The sequence below is a fragment of the Ipomoea nil genome, unplaced genomic scaffold (assembly GCF_001879475.1).
Source record: "Ipomoea nil cultivar Tokyo-kokei standard unplaced genomic scaffold, Asagao_1.1 scaffold0302, whole genome shotgun sequence".
NCBI classification, from domain to species: Eukaryota; Viridiplantae; Streptophyta; class Magnoliopsida; order Solanales; family Convolvulaceae; genus Ipomoea; species Ipomoea nil.
This window is the reverse complement of record NW_017616730.1, coordinates 2139656-2153363: the sequence shown is the minus strand read 5'-3', so window position 1 is coordinate 2153363 and position 13708 is coordinate 2139656. Positions and strand designations below refer to the sequence as shown.

The following is a 13708-nucleotide window of genomic DNA, read 5'->3' as shown; positions in this document are numbered from 1 at the left end:
CAAAGGCAAAGTGAGTGGGTGTATTATTCTCGTATCTGAAGGTCACGAGTTTAATTTTTGTCAATCCCCGTCTGCAAATAGTGACTGTGAAGTTTCCTTTTAAAAAAAATAATAAAAAAGAAGATAAGAATGACATGATTTTCTTCATCACCCAAAATAAAAGATGATAATATCATAAGGTGTTATTTTTTTAATTAGAGAAAAAATTGGACACTCTAAGGGGATGTTTGACAAATATATGTTAGCTAATTGTGTTAGTGGATTTGACTAGTTGATATCATTAGCTGATTACAGAAAAATGTTTGGTAAATTAGCTGTTAGCTGATTACATGCAAAATGATTTTTTCAAAAAGTTGATCGAAAAAACTATTTTAAGCAGCTTTTTGAATTTTAGCGTTTTGGCAATAAACTGTTACAAAAAAATAAATTAATCAAACACTAATATTGAATGTTTAACCAAGTCAAACAAACTAAAATTGACTGATAAGCTAATTATGCTACTAAACAGGGCCTAAAAACTAAGTGAGAATTAGTCGAAGAACTCCTCACACACCTCACTTGGAATGAGGTACCCCAATTGCATCCTTTATCAACACCATTAAACATTTTCATCATTTATCAACACACCTCACTTGAAAAGAGGCACCATACCTTGATCGATCCATTCATTTTACCCTTAATCATAACGAATAGAACATGTATCGTCGCAAAGATATCAACAACTCTATTATATTCTATATACAAATTTACAACGTAAATTTTTTATTACCTCATTAACTCCCCTTTGAAGTCATTTTTTGTCCACTTTTTAAACTTTTCAATGTTAAAAAATAAACACAATATTTTAGTGAATGCAATATATTTAGCATGAAAGTTCAAAGGTAAAAATGATATGAAAGAAATCATTTATCCATTTCATATTTTATTTATTCCTTTACCAAATGTTTTATTTATTTATTTATTAATAGAATTAGCCACAAGTACCAAAACGACACGTCGTAATCGGAAGGCTTGTAAGTGTGTATCGTGTTGATAGAGACGACACATATATATGCTGGTAGAGGTGGCCCAAAGAACCACAAATTCAATTCAATTATCATAGTGTGAATTTATGTTGTAATATAAATCACTGATATACATATTTATTTTTAGTATATTAAATATTTATTTTTAATATACATGTGTCTACTTTATAATATGATCCAAAAATGATAATTTTTCCTGATTTCCTCTCCAACAGGATTAGAGATAGCCCTCCCGGTACCGCCTTGCGCCTGATTCACGTACATTAATTTTTAAAAAATAATATATAAATTGGTGAAATTATCAAGAATTAAAGATTTAATTAATATATTAATATTTAATTTTTTACTTAAATATTTAAAATTATACTAAACTAATAGTTTGATTATATGGTTGGAGTGGGGATTCTCCGGCCCATCTTTGAAATTATTTGCGAGGATGGGATGGAAAAATAGTTTGATAATATGGTTGATCAGGAGTGGGGATGGGAAAGAAATTGTAGGGACAAAGATAAGGAGTATACTCACTGTCTCAGTCCATCGTCATCTGTAATATGGTTCATGGTCCACAATAATATAATTTGTCAATTCAATTTTGATAGGGCTGAGAGAGACAATTTGTGATTTGGACACTCTACAAATTAATCCTTGTGATAAAATTATAAAAGCTCTCTTTAACTTTAGTGACCTAATCACTTTTTTCTCCGTGGAGAAAGAAACCAAGAAAAGTCTCAAAAAGAAGAAAGCACACCACTATGTATAAACTTCAAACCCCCCAAAAAAAGAAAAAAGAAAAAATAAATAAAGATGGGGTGGGTGGGAGAAAATAGAAAGAGTGACCGTGGCCATATTATTATTATTGTTGTTGTAGAAATTAAATTTGCATTTAATGTGTGAAATAATGAATAACTCTTTGTGCTTCAACAGGTTGAAAAAGTATAGATCAACAAATACTACAATGTAATAGAGTCAGTACCATTAAAAAAAAAAAAAACTAATTTTGTATTTGATAATTCTTAAAAAGTAAAATGACTAAACAGGATAATTAAAAGCCTAAAAAAATTACATTTTCCCCTAAAAATGAAGATAATTAAAATAATATTTTTTTCTAGTGCGTAAAATAGCTTTTTCCTTTAATAATGTTAATTGATGATTACCCACGTCTCATTGCGGGTCACGGTTCAATTTGATCGGGTCCATATGTTTCGATCACATCATATTTTCTTAAAAGAAAAAAAAAATGTCCACTAGACATAATCAATAAACCTTTTCTCACCACTAAAATCAAATATTATTTTATTAAATGAGTGGCCGAATTGTGAAATATAATTTTTGTTTGTATTAAAAAGTCATGAATTTAATTATTGTCAACGCTCTCTCGGTTAAACTCATATACTCAATTTATTATATATGAACAGAGTTTACATCATTTATACTTTCAGGTTACACATAGTTTTCTTAGTGTGATTTACTTCTTCTGTGTGATTTGTCAAAAAATTATTTTATTTGCCGCCCCAAGTAAAGCCAAAGAATTGAGATTATCTGTCAAGAGAAAATTACATTATATTAATTGATTAGCATCATTTTAGATTTTTAGCTGTACAAATCAAGTCAAAGCACCCCGGTCAACCAACGACAATCCTCATGGCCATGGGCATGCGCAGTAGGACCCAATGCAGCCCCATTGCATCATGCATCTCTCCATATATAATCACCTTGTGTTTAATCAAGAATTATGAAAGATTAGTGTTTATAACATTATGTTAAAAGCATGATTAAAAATATGGGACAAATTAAGGGTGATGAACCAAAATAAAAAATAAAAAAAAAATCAACCAACCGATTATTTGACTGATCAAAAATTTTTAGTTATCGGTTATGAAATTATTTTTTTAATAGTTATTTCGAATTTTTATGCAGGTTACTAATTAGTTACGGCTATATTGATTGTTGGGAATGTAGTATATGTGAGTCAAATTACTTGTGAGCTGAACTATTTGGATTTGATTGAATAAATATTTGAATTCTATTCAGTTACTGTCGAGTCGAAATTGAACTCGACTAATTCAACTAACAAGTTGAATTGAATTCAAACATCTTGATACTTAACTAAAGGAGCTCACAAGTTTTATTTATTTCAATTTTTTGGTAAACTATTAGTCGGTTTTATTACAACTATCTTAAAGTTTATCTATTTATATATTAATTAAAAATCAATTAAAATATGCCTTACCCACCTCCAAGCCATATGTGCCTAACAATCGAGAGCCCACCAATATAGTGTATTAAGACCTAACATGGTAAGATCATGGTTGTGGGTTAATTAATTATATGTACGGGAAGATATTGGGAAAAATGGACTGATCATACTCTGAAAAGAATAACTGAGTATGTAGAACATGATTCTCGTACCAAAATGCTACTGATTCAATTCTTGTCTTGATCAAGTCCTTCTCATATACTCCGTAATATTTATAATATTGTTTAATTACCTATTCTATGCAGTTTACAAATTATTATATAGGAGTGAAGTTTACTCAGTGCAACGATTAACAATGACTTTGGGTTTCCCTCGCCATCCATAAAAATGGACTTAGCACCAGACAATGCGTTAGCTTATAGCTCATGGTTCATTTTCATGGGTACTTAACTTAATTAGGTTTGGGTTGATGGTCAATAATGCATGGATGACTGTACTGCTTGCACTAGATGCAAGTTTGGTCGGGCGTTGGTGGGCGAAGTGAGCAATACTAGGCATTAGATCAGTCGTCGGTTGTCATATATATATATATATATATATATATATATATATATATATATATATATATATAGATCGAACTGCGACAAAATATGGAAGCCCATTTGATTTTGTAACCATCCACGACATTTCACATCTTGCTAGCTATGTATATACCTAATTAAGCCTATGTTTATCTTCCAACTGGAGCTACCCATCACCGCCCGCTACCCGCCCAAAACCACTACTATCCGTGCGTTGTAGTTTTGATAAGGGTTCTAGAAATGGATGGTCAAGTGAGTGAAACATAATTTTCGTACGTTAATACACTCTTCATCAAGTTTGTCATACATAATTTTTCTAGTACATGTTGTTACTTTTTTTTTTTTATATCTTTAAACCAATTAAGACACAACTCGCGATTTACCTTCTTAACTCATCTCCAAAGCATGAGATGCTCTTAAGTTTAGAATCCAAACTTATAGTTAATTTGCTTTGATTGCATCTTTTTTGGTAATTTTGTATTGCTATTTTTGCCCAACTGTTATACATCTGTAATTACAATTTTCCATATATATATATATATATATATATATATATATATATATATATATATAATCAAATGAAACCACCTTTTCTCTCATATCCGTGAACCTCTTGCACACAATCTACTACACGAGTACATGCAAACTAGATTGTGCGTAATTTACCCAACATGAAAGCACACGATCCACCCTAGAGTAATTTGTGTGCATTCGTGTAGTAGATTGTCTGCATTCATAAAGGGTCTCAGGACTCACGGGAACATATATATATATATATATATATATATATATATATATATATATATATATATATATATATATATATATATATATATTTATTTATTTATTTATTTATTTATATAAGTTTTTAGACAATGCATCATTGGTTGTCACTATAGATATCACAATTTCATGTACTAATTAATAATTATATGATGAATGCTATGTCATGATAATATTATTCGACAAAATAATGTGTCAATTTTTATGGAATGCGATGGCCGACTAATTCATACATACATGCATGTGCAATTTACTCTATAGAAGCATTTTATAGGGTAGGAACAATATAAAAAATGAGACGTGTCAATACTCTTTTGGTGTCAAATTGCTCCATAATTGATTAGTGAACAATTACTCCATAAAACATGTGTTAACCTTGAGAAAAAAAAAAAAAAAAGCCACAATCCCATACAAACATGTTACTACCACACTAGCTAAGTCAAGTAACACATTCTCTAGTTTGCAATATCACAGAATGTGCGTACCTAAGTAATCCCCACATTGTTGACCATATTCTTAATAACTAGTAATTCACCCGCGCGATGCACGGGAAAAAAATTATGTTATTATAAATATAAATAAAAAAAATAGAAAAAATAAAAGTATTTTAAATTGTTTAATATAATAATATTTTTGAGCTTCCATTGGTCAAGTATTTATTATTTTTATAGAATACAAAATTACAATTAAAATTTTGTATGGTTAATATAATATCTAATTATGTACATATTCAAATAAATTTATAGAGAGAATTTACATAATTACATTGATTTATTCTTAATTGTATTTATCTATATTATAATTTTCACAATACGAATAATAACTAAGATAATTACATTTAGAAAGCAAATTTCAAATTTTGTATGAGTAAATTTAAACTCTAATTGAACACATTTTTTTATATGATTATATAATATATTCTTTATGCACATGTCATTCCATAACCCAAATGTTATTTTATAAGTCCAAGACCACTTTTTGCGCAAATTATGCCATGGAATCGTGTTCACCGAGAATGGTGAACACAAGGCAAAACGACGTCGTTTTTAGGCAAAAAAAAAAAAAAAAATTCGTGGATGTGGAGTTAATTGCGCGCATTTGATCAAATTATGAATTTTCTGTTATGAGATTATGAATTTTATGAAAATTCATAATCGCATAACAGAAAATTCATAATCTCACAACTGAAAATTCATAATCTCATAACAGAAAATTCATAATCTTATAACAGAAAATTCATAATCTCATGGTTCCAAAGTGAATGTGTAGGCATGGTTCCAAAGTGAATGTGCAGGCATGGATTCATAATTTATGAATGTCCGTGATTTCGGACGGGAATATGTAGGCATGGTTCCAAAGTGAATGTGCAGGCATGAATTCATAATTTATGAATGTCCGAAATTATGAATGTAATGAAAATTCATAATCTCATAACAGAAAATTCATAATCGCATAACAGAAAATTCATAATCTCATAACTGAAAATTCATAATCTCATAACAAAAAATTCATAATCTTATAACAGAAAATTCATAATCTCATAGTTCCAAAGTGAATGTGTAGGCATGGTTCCAAAGTGAATGTGCAGGCATGGATTCATAATTTATGAATGTCCGTAATTTCGGACAGGAATGTGTAGGCATGGTTCCAAAGTGAATGTGCAAGCATGAATTCATAATTTATGAATGTCCGAAATCTTTGTTCACCTCAAATTAAAGTGAAACCGCAAAATGTGAAAATAAAGAAGAAAAGTCACGCAATTAATTAAGAAAAAAAAAAAAAAAAGATAACGGTGTACTAACACCGTTGGAACCGTGTTCACCATGAATGGTGAACACGGTTCCATGGCATAACGTCCCCACTTTTTGGATGTGGAGATAATTCAAATGTATTTTTTTTCTTTTAAAAGTCCTAAGTTTAGACATCCAGAAAAACATTAAAGACTCATACGATATATACATTTATATATATTTAAATTTTTATTTATGGCTTAAATGATTTTTTTATTATTCTAAAGTCCAATAATTGACCCACGGCCCGCAACATTTTCTTTCTTCATCCCTTCTCGCTTCTGTCATTTCTTTGAAGCATTTGAGAGGGAGAAAAATTATATGTAGAGGCTTGCATTAGATGCACTCTTTCAGATATCGAATAGGCTTTCATCGAAAATTTAATTAATATTGTAATCCCAAGAACCACAATAAATAACAAAAGCATATCAAATAGACTTTCATGGTAAAGTCAGAGATTTAATTAATATTGCATCGTTTCATATTTTCTATTAATCATGAATCGGAATCCTTAATCCTAATATCATAACATTTAATAACTCCATTAATTCAAAATGTAATCCTTTGTTATGGGCGAGAAGAAAAAAATAGCTATTTTATTTTTCAAATGTTGTGTTGTTTTTTTTTTTTTTTTAATAGTAAAAGATGTTGTGGCTATTTTATATTTATAGCTAGTAATAATAATAATATTGGTAATTAATTATAACATTAATTACTTCCCAAACCATATAGCTTTATTATATGTAAGATTACGACCACTACTCACTCTTTAACTGCCTTAATTAGTTCTACTTCAACCAAATGCCTACACTCATCTAAGGGTTCGTTTGGAAAGCAGGAAAATGACTTCTGGAAAATGTTTTCTGGAAAATGAGTCATTTTCCGGAAAACATTTTCCTTTCCAGTGTTTGGTTACATTCTGGAAAACTGTTTTTGTGTGTTTGGTTCATTTTCTGGAAAATGAGTAGAATTGTATAATTAAACATTTTAATTATTTTATTTAGAATATTACAACATGTATAATAATATAATAATAATTTTAAATATAATAAAAAAACAAATAATATATCAAAAATATTATGGTGATGGTGGTGTAGTGGTAGTGGTGTTATTTGTTATATAATAATAATAATAATCATAATAATAATAATAATAATAATAATAATAATAATAACTAGTGGTGGTATGACGATGGTGGCAGTGTGGTGGTGGTGGTGGTGGTGGTGTGGTGGCGGTGGTTGCAGTGGTATGGTGGTGGTGGCAGCGACGACGGTGGTTGCGGTGGTATGGTGGTGGTGGTGGTGGTGGTGGTGGTGTGGTGGCGGTGGTTGCAGTGGTATGGTGGTGGTGGTGGTGGCGGCGATGGTGGTTGCGATGGTATGGTGGTGGTGGCGGCGGCGGTGGTATGGTCGTCGTGGTGGCAGCGGCGGTGGTGTGATGCTGGTGGTGGTTGCGGTGGTATGGTGGTGGTGGCGGCAACGGTGGTATGGTGGTGGTGGTGGTGGCGACGGTGGTTGCGGTGGTATGGTGGTGGTGGTGGCGGTGACGGTGATATGGTGGTGGTGGTGGCGGCGGTGGCGGTGGTGGTGGTAGTGGTGGTGGTGTGGTGGTGGTGTGGTGGCGGTGGCGGCGACGATGGTTGTGGTGGTATGGTGGTGGTGGTAGTATGGTGTTGATGATGTTGGTGGTGGTAGTGGTTGCGGTGGTATGGTGTTGGTGGTGGTAGTGGTGGTGGTGTGGTGGCGGTGGTTGCGGTGGTATAGTGGTGGCGACGGCGGCAGTAGTGGTGGTGATGGTGGTAGTGAGGTGGTGGTGGTATGGTGTTGATGATGTTGGTGGTGGTGTGATGTTGGTGTAAATGTTGGAAAATGACTTCCCCCAAAAAAAAGGGGAAGTCATTTTCCTCCAAAACAAGCCTATTTTCCCAAGTCAACGGAAAATGATTTCCGTTGACTTGATTTTCCAGACACATTCAAACAGTGAAAACTTGGAAAATGATTTCCAGAACTCATTTTCCAGGTTTCCAAACACACCCTAAGTGTGCTTTGTAGTTACGAAGTGTAGTAAAGGGCATCCTATGTTATAATGGCTGTCGTTGAATCTCTTTGCTTTTTAGGGTTCTCCCAACTTACTTTCTTTGCTAAGGCACGGGATATGATATGGTTTTCTTTTGGTGGAGCCATGCAAATTATTTCTTTGTCTGAACTCACCCAAATATATATCATTATTATTTTTTATAAACAATATATCATTATTATTTACTATAATAATTATTATGAAGAATAAACAAAACTTTATAATATTTATGAAAATAAACTCGCTCATTTTTTATTTGATTTTTTAGATCTTGCAAATCAATGGTTTGGATATGTTATATACTTTTATATATATATATATATATATATATATATATATATATATATATATATATATATATTCCAGACAGGAATATTATTAAGAAACATCACGCTGACAATCATATAGTTCATCAACCAGCAAGAATCCATCATTGAAAATACTGTATCTACCCAATTATAGTGTGGCATGATGGGACTATTTATGTAGCCTAGACTTCCATCACCAACATAAATTCAGTAATATATGTTGTTAATACCACTTTTTGAAATTAACTTTTTTAAAAAAGTTACTTACTAATAAAAAAAATGCAAGTTGGAACCTGCATCTAAACATCTATTTTAACCGACATTAAATGACCTTGTGACAATTTTAAATGATATGGCATAAATTTCTTTTAGTAAGTGTTATGTGACATAAATATAATTAGTCTCCGTATGTAATTTTCTTAGTTAGTTTGTGTAATTACTTTAGATTAATCAAAGAAAGTAGCAGCAGAAATTTGTTATATTTTCTTCCTAAATTTATCTTTATATAAGTTGATTGTTTGTAATTAACTTATGAAAACTTTGTATGTTCGTTGAATACTCATAAACTAGCTGATTTCATCACATATTAAAAAATTCACTTAAGGTGTGTTTGGTTTACACATGTGAATCGGAATCGAAATGGGAACTAAATACTGGTACGATAATGGTAATGCATTTTGATGAAATTATTTTTCATGTTTGGTAATATGAGAGAATTGGAATGACTACCAATATTGATTTTTGGTTGTGTATGACCCTATAACGGGAATAAATGTTTTTAAAATATAAAAAATAAAAAATAAAATTACTAATTCAAACTTAAAAATTAGATTACCAATAAGATGGAATGATACCCATTTTTAATTAGAAGATGAGATTTTTAATTAAAGGGGTATGATAATCAAATTTCATAATTATAATTTAAAAAGTTGTCAACCAAACACTGACTATAATTTTGATTCGGGAGAAGTGTCAAATAGGCACATCTACTACTGCCAAGTGCTCAATTCCCACCACGAACTAAATTAAAATTTGATTAACCACACTTTGATAAATTTGTTCAATTGACTTTTTTTGCAGGTTACTAACAGGTTACCAATTCAATTATTAAAAAATAATTAAAAATAATTTAAAATAAATAAAAAATAAAAAATAAAGATTTCAGCCACCGGCCGCTGGACAGTCAGTGGCTAAGTAGTATTTCACAGACAGCCGTGGCTGTCCGGCTTGTCTATGAAATACTACTCAGCCACCGACTGTCCGGTGGCCGGTGGCTGAAATCTTTTTTTTTTTTTAACTAATTATTTTTTAATTATTTTTTTAATAATTGAATTAGTAACTTGTTAGCCACCTGCAAAAAAAGTCAATTACCTGTAAAAAAATATCAATTGAACAAATTTAGCAGGTAAGTGTGGTTAATTAGACTTTAATTTAGTTCAGTGGGAATTAAGTACTTACTAGTTGTAATCTTGTAGATAGACCTATTTGACACTTATTCTTAGTATATAAAACCATAAACCAAACATCCCCTTATTTATCGAATACAAAAAAAGTCGACCAACGTTACACTAAAATGCAAATATTAAAAAATAGATTTAAGAGGAAAATTAAATAGAGAATTTTTTTTTTTTTTTTTAAAAAAAAGCCCACTAACGCTATATGGCCCACTTTAGATTATATGGGCCTGATGGTAAATCCATCTGTCAAGCCCAACACTTTTGTGGGAACGAGAAAATCATGAGAAGCGGAAGGAAGAAAGAGGACGAGTCGTGACTCAGGAGCGAGTGAGATTATCCTCAACTCGTGAGCTGAAGCAAAGGGAAAGGCGATGGATGTGTATTCATGGGTTCGACGCAGCCTATCCAGAAGCAAACGGTCATCTCTACCGGCAGGAGAAAAAAGCAAAGAATGCCGTAAAAACGATGGAGAAGAACACCAACTTTACGGCGTCACCGAAGCATTAATCGAATTTATCAAATCTTTCTCAGTTGAAACCTTCAGAAACTTCTCTTTTCCAGGTAAAGTTACTTGTAATTATATACTTCTTTGCGTATATTTCTACTGTGTCAAATTGAGTAGGTTTGCACAGATGAAGAGATAGCTGCTTCTGATGATAGTGAAGGAACTTCCGGCAACGTCCGGCAGGATCTATCGGATTGGCAACAGCACCATGCTTTGCTTGTTCTATCCAAAGTCAAGGTTTTCTTCTTCACATTGTTTTTAGATACTTGGAAAAGATTATTAATCAGTTCTATTAGGAATAGAAAGGGAATAATCTTCACATTTTCCTGTTTGTAAGTTGAGCTTTTGGATATTTAGAAATGGATTATTGTTATGCTCGCCTAGGAACCTAGCTGATTGGTGCAATTGATATTTATAGACATTGTTGTGAGTTCAAGTTAAGTTTCTGCCTCATTTGATGAGGAAAATTGTGGTGATTTTCATCTTGCCCCTTTTTGTGGCACAAAAACTGATAGTGGGATTATGCAATCATTGAAGATAGATGCATAATTGCATAAATCTTCTTTTCCAGATCCTATATGATGGAGGAGTCCTGTGCAGTGTTCCTAGCTTTTATTTTGAGGGCATTGCTATCTAAGAAGGCAACATGTTTGCACGTTTATGCTACTAAGTCAATTCTGTCATCAATACACTGTTTTCATATTGCTTGATTTGTTAACATCATTGAGAAATTTCCATTTCATTTTGAACGGCTCATATTCTCCATCAGATTTCATGTCTGGAAAATGGTTTTACTTTTAGGTCCCCGGAGCCTTTTGCAATAGGAATCTTGCTAGCTTAATTGGTTAGCTGTCTGTATCTTACAGAGTTTTGCTTTGTTGATTACTTAAATTAAATGCTTACTTTGCTATAAAATAAATTAATGGCATTTACTATTCCATATACAAATATTTTTTTCCCCCTAAATTAGCATTCAGTTTTAACAGTACCCATCTTCAGGAACTAGCACAGCTGAGATTTAAGTTATGCCCACGTTATTTGAAAGAGCAGCAGTTCTGGACAATATATTTTGTACTAGTTAAGAGCTATGTGGCTGAGTAAGTTGTGTGACGTTTTAGCCTGTCCTCTAGATTCCTTCACTTCATTATATAACCACGATTCTCAAATGTTGATGATTAGATATGAACTGCAAGCTGTGCGATTAGCAAGATTAAAGCAGATGAGTATGGAAAACGAAAGCATTCCGGATGTTTCTACATGTGAAGTTGAAATGCTGGAAACAAAGCAAAAGACACATGCAGCGCATGAAATTTCTCTGGAGGATAGTGACTGCCATGACAATATTAAAAATTGATATTTAGGTACTGGTTTTTGTCATAATTTGCAATTATCATCACTTTTCTAATCAAGTTGCTTTCAAAATGTCTTGATTTTTCTTATTAGTGGTGTTCTTTTTCTTGTTTTTTCCTAGTTTAGTTGCAAGAATTAAGAGCAAATGGTGGTGAGAAGTACTTGAGGAGGTAGAATTCAAAGGTTTGGCCCACTTGTTTACTGCAACTTCTTGGAAAATGAGAATGTAAAAAACACTGAGCTAGTGAAAATTACTCCTTGTCTTCTTTTGTTGTCATGAATCTTAAGTACTGTAATAGTTCCAGTATGCACATGACCACAACTTAACAAAGTTACAAAGAGGTGAGAAAAAAATAAAGGGGCTGCAGAATACAGGTAAACAGGGCAAAAGTAGTCTCTTTTTTTTACCCTTTTGTGTCACACAACATTTGGGAAATTGTTACTTAACACCATGGAAGGATACTAGCTCCCTGCTTTCTGTTGTTGGTAGGTAAAACAGTGCTAAGTGATGTGGCATGTCTGTAGAGGAACTGGCTCTTTGCCATTTCTTGACATCTTAAGCTGCATAAGTTTGAAGCTCATGCCTAATAGTAAGTTCACTACAATGTTGAAAAGATAATACATCTTATACTTTCAAATCTAGTGTCTCCAAAATATGATCTTCAACAGAAATGTAAGGTAAATATCTGCTTTTGAAGACAATGGCACAGCCATTAATTTGAATTCTTGAAACTGATCTCTGAAATTATGTGTAGAGCGCAGGTTGCCAAAAGTTGTTGTCTTGTTGCTTTTATGATGCCTTGCTGCATGCCTGCATTTATTAGCATTATGGTCAAGCAGGTTTAATGGCTTCTTGTAAACCTGCATTGTAATGCATGCTTTTATTGCAGAGTAATTCCATTGGATTCAATAATTACAATACTGTGAATCTGCAAGATTTTACAGTGAGCTTAGGCTATCAGAGAATTGAGCAATTGTAAAGCATACTTTTTGATTTTTTTTTAGTTATTTATTATTATTATTACTTTATTGATAACAAATAAGGAGTAAAATTTGACATTTTAAAAGTAAGAGAAGATTTCAAGATGCGATAACATTATTTTCAAAGAGCAAAGATGAAGAAGTGCTGTAATTGATTGTCTGCATGCCTGAATTGTGTACGGATATGTGCAGGACATTAAAAGCAACGCATTTGAAGGGGAAATGCTGGTAAGTGACCCAAATTTTCAGAGTTTTTAACATTTGTGCCAACCTAACCAGAATCCAATGAGTGAATTGAATGCAGTAATAAATACCAGTTAACTGGTGATGTTAGTCAATCAAAAGATTTCTGTATTGATTTGATGGATCCCCCTTTTTTTCCCCAAAGATGCAATTATTTCAGGAAAATGCTACCAGTACAATTAGTCAATTTAGTTGTTATCACTAGGTAATGAAAATAAAAATTAAATTATTATTTTTTTTAAATTAAAAAAATATACGGAGTAGTAAAGAGTTAAAGACTGAGAGTACTTGTACTATTACTCTTAAATTTACAAATGAAATGCAACATACATATATAGAGTCCCACAGTTTTGAATCTGAGTCAGAATAAAGCTCTGACTACCATATGACTTTTTGGCCATTCTTTCATTTT

General features: G+C 32.1%; 1 protein-coding gene across 2 annotated transcripts; it reads left to right on the top strand.

Moving 5' to 3' along the window:
- The first annotated feature begins 10490 nt into the window (after positions 1-10490).
- LOC109161992 lies at positions 10491-12804 on the top strand. 2 transcript variants are annotated; one of them, XM_019310619.1, is made up of 5 exons: positions 10491-10778; positions 10850-10959; positions 11722-11819; positions 11902-12083; positions 12199-12804. In XM_019310619.1, the coding sequence occupies exons 1-4, from the start codon at positions 10589-10591 to the stop codon at positions 12074-12076; spliced, it is 573 nt and encodes a 190-aa protein (XP_019166164.1). In that variant the 5' UTR covers positions 10491-10588; the 3' UTR covers positions 12077-12083; positions 12199-12804. The 2 variants fall into 2 exon arrangements, with proteins under 2 accessions (XP_019166164.1, XP_019166157.1); XM_019310612.1 differs by having other exon boundaries at positions 12194-12804.
- Positions 12805-13708: the final 904 nt, after the last annotated feature.

Coding starts and splice junctions, on each gene's coding strand:
- LOC109161992 (XM_019310619.1), top strand. CDS start 10,589: ATGGATGTGTATTCATGGGTTCGACGCAGCCTATCCAGAAGCAAACGG. Junction 10,779..10,849: donor CAGAAACTTCTCTTTTCCAG/GTAAAGTTACTT, acceptor AGGTTTGCACAG/ATGAAGAGATAGCTGCTTCT. Junction 10,960..11,721: donor TTGTTCTATCCAAAGTCAAG/GTTTTCTTCTTC, acceptor ACCCATCTTCAG/GAACTAGCACAGCTGAGATT.